The following is an 18500-nucleotide window of genomic DNA, read 5'->3' on the forward strand; positions in this document are numbered from 1 at the left end:
TGGCTCAATGTTAAAATAATAAGTCCTTTTTTAATTATAAAACTGAAGAAACTGCTTCTTCACAATTTTAGACCACACCACTACATTTTGCTCGTGAGAACAAAATTTACAGTCATAAGTTGCACATAAAGGGTTTATTTTAAATGTTTTAAGGATAGAGTTACATCATAATTATAAAAATTACTTACAGAATTAAGTAACAGATTTAAAGTGTTTATACTTCTAAATGCAGAGAACAGGGAACTGTCTACATTGTTCAAAATAAAATAAAAATAATGAAACCAAGCTCTAAAGATGAAGTCATTACCTAATTTTAAAATGTGAACACGAAGACCTTTGAACTATACACATACCAAGAACCATCCAAATTGCACTAATGATGTAAAATACAAAAAGCACAGCATTTTAAAGGAACAAGAAACTGTTTTAGCTATAATTCTCCTTCCCTGTATTGATTGTAATTGCTGCTGTCCTCGAAGAAACCTTCAGTTTTAAAATGAATCAATTGAAAAAAGAAAAAAAAAAAGACTTTTATGTATTGCGATTTGTGAAGTTTAACAGGGTTTTCCCCAATGTACTTAGGTCTTTATGTTTTCTATTTCAACTTAATTTAGGGTTTGGCACTCAAAAGAAAAAATGTGGTGTTTTAGATTCAACTGTGATTTTATTTACTAGTGAACAGAATACATGGTCCCTTCAAATGCTGTGACACATACAACTGGAAAATTACCTTCTGTTGGCACTATGCTCGCCTCACCGGTGCATTTAGTCCTACTAACATCCATTAGAACAGCACAATAAGCAAATTCACAAAAACTGAACACAAAATAAAACAAAACAAAAACAAAAAACCTAAACATTTTTAACATGCAACTTTAGTTTGTTACATTGAACATTCTACCTTCTAAGCATGCAAAAAAGGATGGTCTGCATTTAAGATTTTTTTTTCTTTTTTAAATTTTACATGGCAGCCTGACATCATACACACACACACACGCACACACGCACACACAATATACAACAATACTACAGCAGGTAAATGAGAAAGGCCAATAACTTTTATACACAGATCCCGGCTTGTGCTGTGACAAGCCCCATGATAATTTTGGAAAGTAATGTTGAACCCCTAGAACAAGGAACCAACATTTAGTTACCAGGGTAACGCAAGCACTGCATGCAGATCTGAAACATGAGCCTAAAACAAAGCCCAAAGCAGAAGGGCAGGAAGTGGAATTAGTGTCAAGCCACAAAAAAGGTGATTTAAGCTATCAAAAAACAAAACAAAACCAAAAAAACCCAACCCAAAAACCAACAAAGCAACAGACAACGGGGACACTTAAAAGGCCATAAAAAATTACAGATTATACTCCACTAATTGGCAGATTATGTGGTATATTAAAGTGGCTTGCAGAAAACCCACAAATGCAAGCCTTTAATGCTAAAAATGTTTCAGTAGACCTAAACTTCAAATATTTCAAAACAAACTTTGTTTTCCTCAGATGTATAGCCCAAAATTCACTGTACTACGTTATGCACGTATCCTGTGTATAATCAATACACTCACTCATTCTTGTGCCACAAATATCAACTTGGGCTCATGGAGCCAGGCTCAGCTTTGAGATTTACATGCAGGACTCTTAAGAGTCAATAGAAAACACATAACAGATCTGCAGGATGAAAACACTATGTTGCAAATCTGCTCACTTTGTTCAAAAACACAAGGAACATTTATGATTCAGGTACTTAGTACTTAAGGACTGCATTGAGAAGCTATTCACTGAAAGACAATGGCCTGCCTTTGGTTGCCCATGATGAAATACTGGACATAATGCAATAGTAGCAATGGACAAAGAATTAAGGTACTGTATTTATATGGTGAGTATTTGTTACCATTCAACAGCATAATGAGGCACAAGCCTTAAGGCTAAAATATGAAGTCAGGCAAAAATGGATAGACAGGGGCTTAAACCACTGAATCTTCAATGTCAAGGACATCCATAGTAGAGGTCATCTGGGCCTCAGATCTCTGATTAACAGCACCTTTTTCTAGTCTTCTGTGTAAGGTTGGGTATCTGGGTGTTCCTCCCTTCAACAGTGATAACTGGCTTCACAAACTAGCCTTCTGTGAAGCAGTGCTTTCAAACTTGCAAAGTTCTGCCCTAATGTGACATGACAATTTAGTTGCTGAACTGACCATTTTTGCCATTCTGATTACTTTTAAAAACTGCCAAATTTAAAAAACTACCTTGGTTTACAACTATCTTGCAAGATTAAAACCGTGAAAGGATTCTTCTGCTGTGGGCTGCTATTTACATCCACAATCTAATGCAGATGACCAAACCACTGAGGCTGCCTATAGCTTTCATTAGTTAGTACACCACTGGCATGCAGAACTCTAGTGTTCATTGAATGAAATTCACGTAACAGCATACCTCAAAGCGAGTACAACGTACACCACAAAAGGCGACAACAGGTTTAAGCTGTAGATGATTTGTCCGGACACTCGTAGAAAAGCCAGAAAGAAGAGCTAAGAAAGATGTTTTCTTGGGAGAAAATAATAATAAAAAAAAAGGAATGCAGCAGACTGAGCAGAAGGCAACAAATGCTTCTCCTTCTCTAAAATAAGTCTTTAATGAAAGAGGACTGTTCTTTCATGAGGTTTTTGTCTTTACATGTAACAGATAAACTATTAGGCTTTTAAGTCCACACACAAACATCCAGGTTGCTAATTTTTATATTAAATGAGAGACTACTGATTGCCAATGTGTAGTCTAAAGATCTTTCTGAAGTAACATAATGTTATGACTGTTGTGGCACCACGCACTTGGGTTTGTTAAGACGTGTGTATAACAAAAATACAACATTTAGAATTGAAGGCAGCCTTGTTTGGTTTAGTTTTACTGGTTCCTACAACTTGTAAATGTGGGCCATTAACCTGCATTTTCTAATCAACAGTTTATATAGAGGATTAAACCTTTTATAGTTTGAAGCCTTTTCACTGAAAGGTGCAAGTCAAACATTTGATGTTGTACTGTCTTGTGTCTACTAAGATGCACAAATATTCCCATGTACTGCTATTTCTTAAAAAGCTACCTTGAAATAAGGTGTAGAAACACAGTAGATTGATGTTACTTGGGTTAGGCACTCCTTAAAACTGCACAAACCAACCATTTACTTTTTTTTGAAATCATCTCAACCCCAACCCTGAAAACAAGGACTGCCAGTAGCCAAGAAATTAGATTTAATGTTACATAAGAAGGCAATATTGAAAATATCAAACTACACTTGCATGTGGCAGTTGAACAGGTGAGTGCGAGGTTGAAGAAAAAGTTAAAGGCTATGAAAAAATTTTTAGATTAATGATTACAATACTAGATCATCTTTACACAGCTTGAATTTGCAGCTGTTTACTTTAACTCCCTCTCCCCAAAAATATAGTGACTTCCTTCAAGAAAAGGAGTTCCCTTTCACAAAATGTGTCATGTTCACACAAATTTGTTTGTATTATTCAGAACAAAACAGTTTTGTTGGCAGAGATTGTGGGTTCGCAGGGACATTTAAGCTTTCATTAAACTGGAAAGCAGTCAAGTCTTTGTGTCTACAAATTTTACATTTAATAGTTCCACAAGTTTGGCAAAAGTTCACGATGATGTCTAAGATGTTTTCACTAAATCATAGACATAAATATGGAAATCATCATCAAACTTGATGAAATAGACAGAAGGTTTGGCTTCAACTTGATGAATGACCATGCCAGTCCTTTTAGAGCCATCTTCTTTGGCATATTCCACTTGTTTGCCTACCAGGCTGTCCACAACTTCACCTGGTTCCCGTTCTGCTGGAGGCGAATCATCTGTAACACAAAAATAAGATGTGTTTAGTTAGGAGTTTAAGGATTTTCAATCCATGTAACAACTGCAAAGATGTCTTCAGAATTTATTTAAATATCAGGAGTGGTGAGAAGAGATGAATTACATTGTTTGAGAAGAACATTTTAAAAGTTGTAGTCTATTCAGTCAAACAGAGATTTAAGTTCCACAGTTTACAATTACAGGAAAAAATTTACTTAGGTAACACTGCAACCAGAATTTTAAGAAACTGAAATCTTATACTAGCCTCCTAGACTTTCTGCATCTATTAGCTCCTGTGTAGGCAGATGCACATAAAGCAAAGTAACAAATGAGGAAGTTCTTTGAGATGTGTGGTTCCTGTCTGTATTCCACTGTGGGTTACGCATGGAGACTATGTGTCTGGAGCCAGAGAATTTGAAAGTAGTGTTTGTGTATGTGCCCTGGCTTACCTCAACAGTTCCTTCTCCACCATGAATCAGATAAGATCTGAAGCAGAGGGGAACGAGGGTGGGAAGAGGAATACAGATAGTGACCACACATCTTAAGAACCTCCCGTTACAGGTAAGTCTTTTCTTATTCGTGTGATGGTCCCTACTGTAGTCCACTGTGGGTGATGGACAAACAGTACCTAAACAGGAGGAAGGTGCGAGGATGTGGCCGGTATGGCTGAGCGGACTACCGTTTTCCCACAGGAGGCATCAGCAGAATAATCCTGCACCAGTCTTACAAATGGGTGAATGGAACTCCACATAGCTGCTTTACAAGTGTCCAGGAGGGTACCTCCTGAAGAGATGCTACCGTTGTTGATTGCGCTCTGGTGGAATGAGCTCTTAGCCCCAGCGTGAAAGGGGAGGGGTTTGAGAGCTGACAGAGTAGAATGCAGCCAGATATCCATTTGGAGATTCTCTGGGTGGAGGTGGCCTGCCCTCTGACTGTTGTTGATACAGAGACAAATAGTCACAGGGATTTCCTGATTGATTTTGTTCTCTGCAGGTAGAAAGCCAAGGCTCATCAAACATCGAGGGAGTGGAATCTGCGGAAGCGTGTGGTTTTGGGAACAACACAGGTAAATTAATGGACTGGTTAAGGTCAAATTCCAAAACTACTTTAGGGATGAATTTGGGGCACAGATGTAAGGAAACCTTATCCTTATGGAATACAGTGTATGGAGGGGCAGCCATCATTGCTCCAAATTTCCCAACATTTCTTGCTGATGTGATGGTTACAAGAAAGGCAACATTCATGGAGCGGAAGGACATGGAGCAAGTAGCTAAAGGCTCAAAGGGGAGTCTTGTTAGCACTGAGAGAACAAGATTCAGGTTCCACTGGGGCGCAAGCCTTTGAGTAGGTGGGAAGGTTCTTACAAAGCCTTTCCAGAATCTATTAGTCAGTGGGTGTGCGAAACCTCAGTAGTCTTGAGAAGGTGAATGGTATGTACTGATTGCTGCCAAGTAGACTCATAAGGAACTGATGCAAGGAGCCATGACTCCCTGCACATGACAACAGCAGTTGCCATAACTCTGGAAGAGGTATCAGTGGCACTGACTGCAGATTGGAGGGTGGTCCTGGCTATCAGTTTGCTTTCGTCCATCAGAGGTAGGAAATGAGCTCTGTCAGTAAACTTCACAAACTTGCCATAGTTTAGGGAATCGTATTTAGCCAGCAATGCCTGGTAACTGGCTATTCTGAACAGGAGGCTGGATGATGAGAAGAACTTTTTTCCCAGTAGATCCACGTGTTTATCCTCCTTGTCTGCAGGAGTAGACCTGGCATGTTGCTGTCTGGTCCTTTCAGAGATGGCATGGACCAACAATGAATTAGGAGCTGGATGAGACAACAAAAATTCTGCATCTTTAGCCAGCACATAACAATGCTTCTCTGCCCCTTTGAGGGTAGGAGCACAGGTAGCAGAGGTGGCCAAACTGTGCTAGCTTGCTCCAGTATAGTTTTGTTAACAGAGAGAGCTATTCATTGGGTCCGGAGAGATACAGCATGATTAAGAGTTTGCTTTGGGAATCCTGGATCTCCTCGAGGGGAACATGAAGCTCTCCAGCGACTCTGCAGAGAAGGTCCTGGAAATTCCTCTTCCTGAAGTCATGGGGGGGCGAGGGGGGGAGAGAAAGAGAGAATGTATGTATGTATGTATGGAGATGTAGAAGCAACCGCTTCATCTGGGGAAGATGATAGCAGTCTTCCTGGTTCTGGTGAAACCAGCACATAGTATTCTTCCTCCTATGTCAGATCCAGAGGTAGATCGGAGCAAATAGGTGCAAGAATTAGGAGTGCAGGGAGTGATGCTGCACCCCCTGGCTTGAAATGGTTTCCATCATATACAAGGTTACAGTTTGATTCAATGGCTCTCAGCACCCTGACTACACATATTGTTCCAGCATCCCTGATCGGAACATTTCCTTAGAGATGAGGCAAGGGGTGACTCCCTAGTAAATTTGATAGACTTTGCAGAGTGGTACTGGTCCTGAGGCCCTCCCCCCCCCACCAATATGGACAGCAGGAGGGGTCAGTAAGTGGTCACAGGGGCCCCTGTAGCATGGAGTACCAACGGCTCTAAGTCAGATGAGGCAGAGGTGGTTTTTGAGCTTGTGTGGGTCTTTTGGGTAGTGGAGGATAAGTATGGTAAATGAAGTTTCCAAACCTCAGGAAGACTGACTGTTCCTGGAAACACAGTGACAAGTACAAGAGGCTCCAACATCAAGCCCAGGAGATCAGAGTATCAGAACTCATTAACTCAATCTGTAACTATGAAAAGTATATATACCTTGTCTCCTCAGCTATGAGGTGGGGTGGGGGGCAGGGGAGGGGGGCGTAAAGGAGGGAGGGGAGGGAAGGGAAGACACAAAACCATGGCCTCAGTCCAATAAAAAGCCATTTGTCAGAGCTGGGATCCTTTCCTGCCCTGAAACAGAAAAAAGGACCAGGGACATTTAAAATTGCTTTTGGTAGAACACAGATTTATTGGTTCATGACCCCATTTCTGAAACAGTACCACTGACTTGTTTGGGAACAGGTATAATTACAGCTTCCATCGCCTGTGATTCATGCTGGTGGCACACAGGTTTTTTTCCCCACTGCCAGATGGGGAAGCTGGGTTGATCTGACAATTAGCATATCACTCCAAAGAGCCATAGGCTGTAACCTTGAGTATATCCTGGTTGTTCAGGTATAATGACACTGGTGTGATATTGTCTACTAATAACTGTACCACATAGTTAAGAACCCAATGAATGGATTCCAGCAATAATGTTTATAGAAATCTTCATCCATCAAGGACTTCAGCAACTAAATGAACAACCCATTATAAAGTCAAAGCATCTGTCACAATTCATTCACCTGGGTAAAGCGGTCCACTCTTGAAAACTTTTTTTTTTTTTTTTTTAAAGGAATTTTCCTGTTTGTTTTCTAGATTTGTAATTCAATATTTTCTACCCTGGAAGACACTGTGAATACCTGGAGATCTACTATTAATACAACAGCACAAGAATCAAGAACCTCATTCACTGAAGGTGGGGATATGTCATTTTTATTCAGACTATTTAAAACACTGTTTTTTGTTTTTCTTCTGTCTCATTTTTAAAGATTCAGCACTTCTCTCCTTCAGTTAATGGAAGAGAAATCTTCTAGTACCCATCTGACGCTCCTTCCCCTCGCCAAATCCACAGAGCAGCCAAGGGGGGAAAAGGGAAAAAAAATCAAACTAATAGTTTCATTGCTGATCATTTTAGCAGAAATGCTGAGCTAATATGCTTAATAATCATAGCTGGATGTAGGGGTATAATATGCTACAGTGAAGTGAGGGAGACCATCTCTTTCCCCCCAAAGTTTATACAAAGTAACCTCTATTCCTGGCCAAGAGGGAGACGAGATACAGCCCCCGCTTCTCCTTTTCCCTAGTGCCAAAAGCTTCAATTGCCACCTGAATTTAAAAAAAAAAAAAAAATCCAAGACACACAATCGCCCCTCTACCTTCCTGGATTTCAAAAATCCGTCTCTCAAAACCTCCAGCCGCCCCTTGAATAACTCCTGTAACAGACATGGTCAATACGAAATCTGCACCACACAGAGCACAAAGTTGGGGCAGTGTAAAGTGAAATTTAATCAAAAAGGGAATAATATTAAGACAAGGGTAATTTTTAATGAACTAACATTCAAGTCTTTTAGAGATGTTTAAAGAATTCTATTATATTCTTTTTATCATACCAACTTGCAAACAGACTGGTTGTTCTCATCTACATTTACAGGGCTGAAAATTAAATTTAGGGAAAAACCTTCACGATGTGTGTGCATGTATGCTCATTTCATTGTGTATTATAATGTTTGAATGGCACATGTGCACACACATTGTTTTCCCTTACCATCTTTCCTATAGTGCGACGGATTCAGAAACACACATACCAAAAGTCTTTAAGAGTTATCAACCAAAATTCCCATGTCCTGATATGATCATTTAAGAAAACAGTGTTTAATTGGGTGACAATGATTCTAATTTGTGCAAAATCCTTTGAAAGAAATTCCAAATTCCTTTGTTACACTTGCTGTATATCTGGTTTAGATACACAGACTGTCAAGGACTACAAGTGTTTTCCTACATGCATTGTTTCATTTTAAAATGAACACTTATTTCTCCCTCCTCCCCTCCCCCAAACACACACAATGTTTAATTAGTGTACATGAATTCATCTAGTTTCACTTTCACCCTTATGATCTGTTATATTTAGTTAAAAGGTAACACAATGGAACAAAAAAAGCCTAATTTTGCTTCCCCATCAAAATTGTGCTATGATTAAACCAATATTTTTGAGGGAGAATACCTATACACATGGAAAAAGTGGATGGTGTTAGTATAAGCTAATACAATAACCATTTTATCCTTGTTTCAGATTACCACCATTTAGGAGTCATCCCTAATATTAAGATCATATGAATCTTTTGCAGTTCTTGCAGTTTGTCAGCTCTTTCATTTCAGTAAACAAACAAACCCAATGTCTATGGAAACTGAGCTTTCATTTTAGTTTTAGAAGGAAAAAAAACGTACTAGCGTACTTACTGGAATCAGGCATAATGCGGAGGTCACCTTCTTTATAGTCATCTAAGAGCTGATACATGTACAAGACAGGATCCTTCTCATAAGTAATATAAAACCACGTGTTCATTATAGGAGCTCGAGCCAAGACCATCCCCCTCCACTCATCTTTTGAGCCATCCTCTGTTTCAAACATATGTTCCACAGCTTTGCCAATCATTGTGTCTGCCAGGTGGGCATCACTGATTCGAGAAGAAGCTGAAATACGTACACAATATTGCATAAAATTCAGGACCACTTGGAAGCCTGCATACTACATCTTCCATAGAAATCATAAAAAGGGCTTCATTCAAATTGTTTTCTTTACAAAATAGACAAAATAATTAAATGATTTAACTGGTAGATATTTTTATTCTCTGGGTATATCCAGATTACAAAGATGTGGAATTCTAGCTATGATTATTAACTAAGGGCTTGTCGACATTGTCAATTATTCTAGAATAGCTATTCCCGGTTAAATTCCATGTGTGGATACACTTATTCTGGAACAAGAGCATTCACACATGGAGCTAATCAGGAAATTAATCCACTTTAAACTCACACCCTACTGTATTCCAGATTAATTTTTATGTGTAGACAAGCCCTAACTCACTGCACTCACACTACAGAAAAGTATAATTAGAAATACTAAGGAAAACCAATTGTGGGTTACAGAGCAGATGCCACAACATCTTTGTTTCTATTAAAAATAAACTTTTAGCAAAAGGGGTGAGGACTGATCATAAAATAACCTTAAGAGTTTTCTACTGTCACTGAATTTTTTTCTTCTTGAAGCACTGCTAACTCCTTGCAGCCAATAAAAAACTGATCTAGTTTGAGAGTCAGTGACAATTTGCATGAATTCTGAACTTTAATAAATGTTTCAGACATCCTACATGTTTTAAAAATTCAGACTGAGCTATTGAAAACAAAACACATTAATTCAATTATTTCATTTTTAAAGAAATTTCACTTTATTTTTATTACTTCTCAGGAAAGTCATATGAGAAACACTTAATACAGGACCATAGAATATGGAGTACAGCAAAGAAAATTCTCATGAAATTGAACTGTAAAATGTGAACTCTCACTCAGCATCAACAAATTAGCATTTAGCAGAAAGATCAGTCTAAGCACTACATAAGCTTTTTAGAGAGCAATCTTGGCTGTGAATAAGGTTGATCAATATTATATCATATATAAACATGCCGATTAGATGACTGACAATTTACAGTACTGAACTTCTATAGCACTCTATGTAATATAAAGATAAGTTATTTAATTTGTGAGAGTAAAATTTCCTCCTCACTCCAAAATAGGGAGAACATTTACTGATAAAAGTCCACAGACTTGACAAAATGCAATGCAGCAGCTCCATCCAGCATCCTGTCCAGAGCATGCAATATATATGTACATGCGTCAAAAAGCACTTACCAACTCTGTCTGGAAGGACTTCAAGCGCTGACACTCTTTCATCTTTGTGCAGTTCTAGTCCATAGACACAATCAAATCCATCATACTTAATAAGGTAGAGAGAAGGGTTTACAGGAACCTGATCAAGAACTGTCCCCTTCCATTGTGTTACAGGTCCACTCCCTTCTTTCCATCCATGCTGTATTCTGCACCCTACAATATTTCTTCGGGGCTGAGAAATGGGTTTGCTAGGTCCCACGTTGTTTCGATGCTTTCTGTATATAGATACAAACAGGATTAAGCTAGTGTGCAGAAAAATGTCTTTTATTCTATTTATAACCCAATGTAGTTCAATGTTTTATTTTAATACAAGTATTCCTTATTTTTTTATTTAATACTTGTATGATTATTTAACAATGTTAGACACGTTATAATGTAGCTTGTATTATAGTGCACCTCTTTCTGAATAGGCCAAATTACTGTACTAATTGCTTTAAATTATCTAGGAAACACACTACTACAATGCTGAAAAGAAAAACTATGGTCCTGTGATCAGTTGCTATGCTGCCAAATAATCTGAAACTAAACAAGCCGGTCAAATTTTTGCCCAACAGATTTTCAGCAAAAATGCAGTTTTATCAAAATAAAAGTGTTTTGTAAGAACGTATCCATTTTAACAAAATTGACAGAAAAAGATCCAAAAGTTGCATTTCAATAGTGTTGTCTGAAATCATTTAGTTTCTACTTTAACATTAAAATATTATATTGTGTATTACACATCTGGGATGGTTTAGGTATAAACTTGGTCCGCCTCAACATGGGAAGCAGATTAGGGTGACCTTTCTAGGTCCCTGCCAGCCCTACATTTCCATGATCCTACATATAAAATATAATATAAAAAAGTTCAAACATTTCTTGAATCAAAACGCTGCTGAACTGAAACTTTTCTGAACTTTCAATTTATGGGGAATTTTGAACTTTCAGATTTTTGCTCAGATTTGGAATGAAATTTTTTGAAATGTCAGAATTTCTTGTCAATTTAACTTCCTGAAAGCACAACTCACCTGTTTTAAAAGCTCAATTCAGTCATCAAAGGAAAGTTAATTAGAGCCATGCCTATATCTCCTATTAACAAGGCATCAATATTTGTCAGATGCTTAACTAATCAGAGGCCAATATGAAGGATGCCTCTCACACCCACAAGCAGGATAAGAAGCAGCCATGAGCATTTGTTGGTCAACAGCTGTTTCTGTAGTAGTGTGTTTATGTATTTTCTCTGTTCTCCATGCCTATGCTGGAGTTCAAGTAACTTCCCAAACTATCAGTAAGTGCAGCATCACTTGAGAAGTGCTCATCAAATATGGGTGTAGCATGCCAACAAGAAAAGCACTCTTGTGATGTTCCTTTTCAGTACAACGCCACTAGGGTCAGATGCAAGGAAGGAGCAGTATGGAAGATTCTCCTTAGAGTGATCAGTGAGGACTAGCAATCTACTTCTGCTCCTTTCTCTGTCTCTCTCTTCAGTGGTTTATTCTTTCTTTATGGAACCTGCCACCAAAAACAAATAATTGCCAGCACAAACCACTTGACACTGGTTAATATCGCCAAGTCTTCCTCACGTTATGGTTGTGAGAGATCTTACTTTTGCTATCTGACAAAGTACCAAACTGTAACTAGTAGTATTTAACAGTTAAAAGTCTTATTTTTGTAATTCATTAAAACAAGTTAAGTGACCATTTATAGCATCTATGTGGGAACTATATGGTTACCAATATATTGTAGCAATTCTAAAGAGATAGAAATATAAGTATTAAATTATTTCATATATTTATTTTAGCTTGCAATAATCTGTGCCATTAATATACTATTCACATAGCTATCGCATTAAGATAAATTGTTTTTTCTTATGATAAACTTGAGATAATTTTAGTACAGTTTTAGAATAAATACTGTTTGCTGCAACCTTGCCAACTTCATTTAACTTGGAATAAATATTTACACAGCATTAATTATTAGAAACGGAATGTCACAAAAAGCAACCTATATCATTCCCAGAAAAAAGTTGGCAACAGTGTAAAGTATTCTCAGCAGTAGCAAGCAGCCTCTCAGAAAGGAAGGTTACTTACCTTACAGTAACTGACGCTCAAGCTGCATAGTCCCTAATGGTATTTTTGCCCCAGAGACCAGAAGATTTTTCAGTAGCAAGGTCCATTGATCCAGGCCTGCACCCTACACCACCTTGTGCTCTGAATCAAGGGCATTAAGGGGTGGCACAGTCTGACCACCTCTCCAGTTCCTAACTCTACCCTGAATCAAGAGAGGATGTGAGAAGAGTGGAAGGAGGGTGGGTTGTGCATCTCAGAGAACTCCAGTTACTGTTAAGATAAGTAATCTTGCTTTCTTCTTTGAGTGCTGTTCCCTATGGGTATTCACTGCAGTGGATTCCCAAGCAGGACTCACTGGAGGAGGAGGGTGCAAGCAAATATGCTGTGCCATAGATCACAGGACAAAAAGTAGGCATCAGATGGTGAAGCTTGAACAAGGGCTTGATGTCCAATAAAAATGTGACTCGAGCCCCAGGGTGCCAGTCTAAATATTTATGAGACGAGTTCTTTGCAGGGAAGGCATTGAGGTAGCTTGTGCTCTGGATGGGTGAGCCCTGACACTCTGTAGTGAAGGGGCGTTCATAATCCCATAGCCAAGGAGGATGCAGTCCAAAGTCCATTTACAGAGTTTTTGCAAAGAGACTGCTTCTCCTTTCATTCTCTCGGTGATGGAAACCAATAGTCTCAGCAACTTCCTAAAGGACTTTGTCCTTTACAAATAGATGAGAACTCTGCACACATACCTGTTACTGTGGGATTTGTAGAATAAAATAGGCAACTTTGATTCAAGTGAAATTCAGAGGGAACCTTTGGATGAACCTCAGATGGAATCTGAAGGGGACTGTCTCTGTGAAACACTGTATAGGGAAGGGTCCATCATGTCTGAATGCTTGAACGGTGGGCTGAGAGAACCAGGTTCAGGTTCCAGAGAGATGTAGGTTTTCATAAGAGTGTGTGTGTGTGCACGTGCGTGCATGTGTGTGTGTGAGAGAGAGATTCTGATAATACCTTTTAAGAATCTCACAGTTGTAGGACGGGTGAAAACCGAGCAGCTCACCACCAGAGGATGGAAGAAGTTAATAGCTGCTAAATATACTCACAAGGAATGAATAGATAGACCAAATGTCTTTAAGGACATATCTTTTACAGACTAAACAAACTCAATTTTTAAAATCTTCCCTCAGAGGTCACGTTTTCTAGACCTTTAATCATTTTTGTTGCTCTTCTCTGGACTTTCTCCAATTTGTCCACATCTTTTCTGAAATGTGGCACCCAGAACTGGACACAATACTCCAGTTGAGGCCTGATCAGCACGGAGTATAGAGGAAAAATTACTTCCCGTGTCTTGCTTATAACATTCCTGCTAATACATCCCAGAATGATGTTTACATTTTTTGCAACGGTGTTACACTGCTAACACATATTTAGCCTGTGATCCACAATGACCTCCAAATCTCTTTCTGCAGTACTCCTTCGTAGGCAGTCATTTCCTATTTTGTATGTATGCAACTGATCGTTCCTTCCTAAGCTGAGTACTTAGCATTTGTCCTTATTGAATTTCATCCTATTTACTTTAGGCCATTTGTCCAGAACATTTTAAATTTTAATCCTACCCTCCAAAGTACCTGCAACCCCTCTCAGCTTGGTATCGTCCGTAAACTTTGTACGTGTACTCTCTATGCCATTGTCTAATCACTGATGACTGTAGAGGGTTTCCTGCTGTTAAGGATGGTTTGGACCTCTTCTGAGCATGATCTCTCTAATCTCTTTGTCTATTCAAAAACCATGCTGCCAGATGGAGGGACCCTGGCTTGCAATGGTGGTTGTTCTGGCCTCTGTTCTGAGACCGTCGATTCAGGAATGGTTGTAAGCATATGCATGGGTAAGAGGTACAGGGGGTCAGTCCGATATTTCAGCGTGCTCTTTGCTTTTGGTATGGTCAGTGCAGATACATGCTCCCGTGAACTTCAGACACACCCCTACATGGGTGTTGAGTCTGACTAGATGGGAGACGAGGGGAGAAGCAGTCGTTTTCGTCAAGAACTTACAAGACTATTCATCCTGCTTCTTATGGGGACATTTACACATACCATCCTCATGTCTCTGTTTAGAGAAGTCCTCAGATTTGATCAAGGATCCTGAGCTAGGGAATGCCAGTGCCGGAGGGGCACTACTTGGTAGCTCCAGTCGATGTGCCGGGGAGCTCAACATCCAGGATCAGATTGGGGCCCCATGGAGAGCTCAATTAAATATCTGCAAAGCTAGAATTCACAAGACTGTCTAGTTCATGGGGGAAAGAATGGCAGTTCTCACACTTAGAAGGAATGTGTAATTCCCTGAGATAGTACAGGCATCTCTTGTGAGGATCACTAACCAGGAAGACCCAGAAGGCAAACAATTCATGCAACCCCTTACACACTCAGCTCAGAGCATGAGGTGGTGTAGAGTGCAGGCATGGACTGCTACTGAAAAATCTTCCTGTCTGAGGTGCATGGAGCACATGCTCATCCCAGTGAATATCAATAGGGACCTGCACTCAGAACAAATAATGCTTGGCAGAGATCCAAGAAATGACAGATAGCAGTGAGATCTGGAAAAACTGTTTATAAAATGCTTCCATCATTCTATAAGGTTGCTGAAGTAGGAAATGTACTGCTCCATCAGATACAATTATAACTATACATTCACTGGGAACTGCAATTCCTCCACAGTTTCTCTCACTCCAGCCTTGCATTCTCCACGACGAACTTCTTGGTGGGCAGTTTAACAGTATTTTCTTCATTTTCAGATTTCACTTCTGTCACAATTATATGCAGTCTTTAGCAGTATTTTCTAGAAAGGCTTTGCATGGCCACCTTGGCATCACAGATTATAACACATACATAACTTAAACCTTTTCCCAATTAAATACAGCAGAAACATGAAGTTCAGTATTTCATTTTTATAAGCAACTTTTCAAAACATGCATGTTTAAGAGATATAACAGGTCTTTGCTAATTTCTCTTGTTAAATTTGCTTACTAAATATATCCACTACAATGTCAGCAATATTTCATTAGGAAGGTATCAGTGATGTGAAATTTGTTCCTATACAATGAAAATAATCTGATTTTGTAAGCAATAAGTTTACTTCAACAGAGTCCCACGCTAAGTCATCTTTTGATTAACTGTCTGGTGAATAAGCTTAATTCTTTCTGAATGCTAACTGAAAAAAATCTATTAGGACAAGTGTTCAAAGAGACACTGCCAAGTTTAAATCATTTTAAACAAGTTTTCGAACATGTTATCAATATCTTAGAATTAAATTTGAATTTTTAAAAATATCTCCCCCGCATCATTTATGCTGTTTATGCTTTGCATTTCACTCATTTTAGACATAGTGAACCACTTTGTTTCAGTTTTGTTTATAGTCCATTTCACTTTCTGGTCATAATGCATATAATGCTTCAATATTGGGACTGCAAATAATTCAGGGGGATATTTAAATAAAAACCGCTCGCTATTTTCAGTGAAATAAAGTTCCACAATCACTGTAACTTAAATTTTGGGCCTGAACTATCTTTAAAATAACCAACAAGCTTCTAGCTCATAGCTACTTTTAAACATACCACTGCCTAAAGAAAGCATCATGAACGCAAACTTACAAAGTAAAAGTGAACCAGTATCTCTTCCAAAAGATACTGAATTTAAGAATAACTATTTCCAAAGTGTTTTACACTCAAAGAGACGTCAAATAGTTTTTTATTATACTGAGATTTACAATTTCAAATTAAGGTCATAAATCAGGAAAATATTCAAGTCAATGAACAGATGTAATAACTTAATTCTAGTTTAGCGCTACTTAAAAAAATAAAAAGTTTTACAGTGCAATTAAAGTTGTTTGGGTGCCCTAACTGTGCTTTTCCAAACCTTAAGATATTTGGATTTTTAAAATTTAATCTTAACTCTCATTAGTATTGCTGAGAGTAGGCTGTCCTCTTACTTAGAGATCCTCCTTGAAATATGACAGAGCCGGTACTTTGAATTATCAAAGTCAAAGGTGAGAAGCACCACTATGATTGCTCTACTGCAACTGCTATACTTGCCTTTCCTGTCTGCAGTTGTACTATAATGATGCAGAGGCACCTGTTGCAAGACACAATAATGATGTAAATACCTATGCCCTGTGTTACAACACTTATTGCAATGCCTAATGCTGTAATGTAGCAAGCTGTCAGGCAGTCAAGTCCCAAACAATTAAGGGCTTTGTAGAGGGCACTAGAATAGTATAACCTGATAGGTGACCAAAAAAAAAGGTAACTGAGGTGGTTTGCCCTGGAGATGAAAGGTAAAGTCCTAGCTAGGCACAGATAAAGTGCACTTTTGGCTACTGCTGCTACTTGATCACCTCACCATAGCCTAATACCTAATAAGATTCCTAGATTTTGCAGCTTGCTAATAAAAGTCAGAAAGAGGCCCCTCAGTCTAGGGATTTGTCCACAAACCTTGTTAATCCCTTCTTGTTTTCCCCAGCTAATCATCTCCATCTTGTAAGGCTTAAGCAGCCATTAACTGACATCATCCAAACCCTAGTCTTAGTTAGGCACCAGAAAAGTAAAAGGGTAAGTTATTGACCTATAGTAACTGGATTTCTTAGAGATGTGGTATTTACATGTGTTCCATTTTGAGTGCATATGCCCGATGTGCTGGAGAACAGAATGCTTTAGTCAGCAGTATCTGCTGATTGCACCTGCTCCCTTGATTACCTTAAGCCCTTCCCCCTCAAGTAGTGTTGCCAGTTTGGGTTGGACATATTCCTGGAGGTTTCATTATATGACATAATCTTTCATTACAGATTAGTCTTTAATTCCTGGAGACTCCAGAGCAATCCTGGAGGGTTGGCAACCCTATCCTCAATGCTATAAGGGTGGGTGGAGTGACCAACCGATTCTCAGTTCCTGCACCACTATGAAGAACAGACTATTAGACTTGTCAGTATCATGGAAAGGAGGGTGGGTTGTGAACACATGGAAATATCACTGTGAGTTTACTTAAGACTGCAATGCAACCCTCCCAAACTGGGCATCTGAACTAAGGAGTAATGGCTAGTGAAAGTATTACTCCAAGCAGCAGCCATACAGAAAATCAGCTATGGGTATTTCCTTGAGATGCTGCAGAAGTGACCTGTGGTCTGGTAGAATATAACCTAACATGACCTGGAAGTTCTAAATTGGCCACCTCGTAACATACCTTTATGAAGTGTGGCACCCATTCAGATATTCTCCGAGTTGAGGGTGCCTGACCCTTGGATTTCTCGGCAATAGATATAAATAGCATAGGGGGCTGCCTGAATGGTTTTGTTCTAGTCAATTAAAATGACTCAGATATTAAGTCTTATATATAGTAGATAATATAACATATTTTATATGTTAACCAAATTCCCTTTAATGCTGTGCAACTATAAATTTAGTGCCCTCTTCCTATTAAAATTTCTCTGACCTTCAGTTGAACCTTAGTGGATAAAGGAAATATATATTCAATAATGGAATGTGTAATCTTTTCCCCTGTTTTTTTCCCTTACCTTGCTAACATAGCCCATATGTCCAGGAAGGAACCCTTGGAAACTAATAAGGATCTCTATTATTATAGAAGTGTGTTATAATAAACCAGCCTGATTAATTGATATGAGGTTCTTATAATCCAATTATGTTCTGTGATAAGACGTATTTGTTATCACAGATAATATTTTCTGTGATTTATCAAATGACCCACTGAAAGACGTTTTTAACTCATTAGGCTTGTTTCAACAGGTATTCTTAAAAAATGATTGCAACAGAAATCCCTTTAGTTTATCAATCATGTAAACTGCGATATCAAAAGAAATTCCATAAGTAATTAGGTAAATTGAAATATTAAAAACAAAACACATGGTTTTGGGGAAAGTAACTTTTCACTCCCTGCAAAGAAATTTCTTTGTTTCACATCTTATAAAGGAAAGTTTTGGGTGTTAGTTTGGGAGTGAATAAACTGCCATCGTTCTGCCAGTTACAATGAGAAATGTAGTCTTCATAGACAA

General features: G+C 38.6%; 1 protein-coding gene across 12 annotated transcripts in view; it reads right to left on the reverse strand.

Moving 5' to 3' along the window:
- Window positions 1-119: 119 nt before the first annotated feature.
- Window positions 120-18500, reverse strand: part of SPIN1 (spindlin 1) — a 110858-nt gene continuing 92477 nt past the window's right edge. For all 12 annotated transcript variants that reach the window (XM_077817438.1, XM_077817435.1, XM_077817439.1 and 9 more), the window contains 3 exons: window positions 10363-10616; window positions 8914-9147; window positions 120-3853 (listed from right to left, as the gene is read on the reverse strand). In XM_077817438.1, coding sequence (XP_077673564.1) covers window positions 3654-3853; window positions 8914-9147; window positions 10363-10616 — 688 coding nt within the window. In that variant the 3' untranslated portion in view covers window positions 120-3653. The remainder of the gene's footprint in view (window positions 3854-8913; window positions 9148-10362; window positions 10617-18500) is intronic.

Source organism: Eretmochelys imbricata, chromosome 5 (assembly GCF_965152235.1).
Source record: "Eretmochelys imbricata isolate rEreImb1 chromosome 5, rEreImb1.hap1, whole genome shotgun sequence".
In the NCBI taxonomy this organism is placed as follows: domain Eukaryota; kingdom Metazoa; phylum Chordata; order Testudines; family Cheloniidae; genus Eretmochelys; species Eretmochelys imbricata.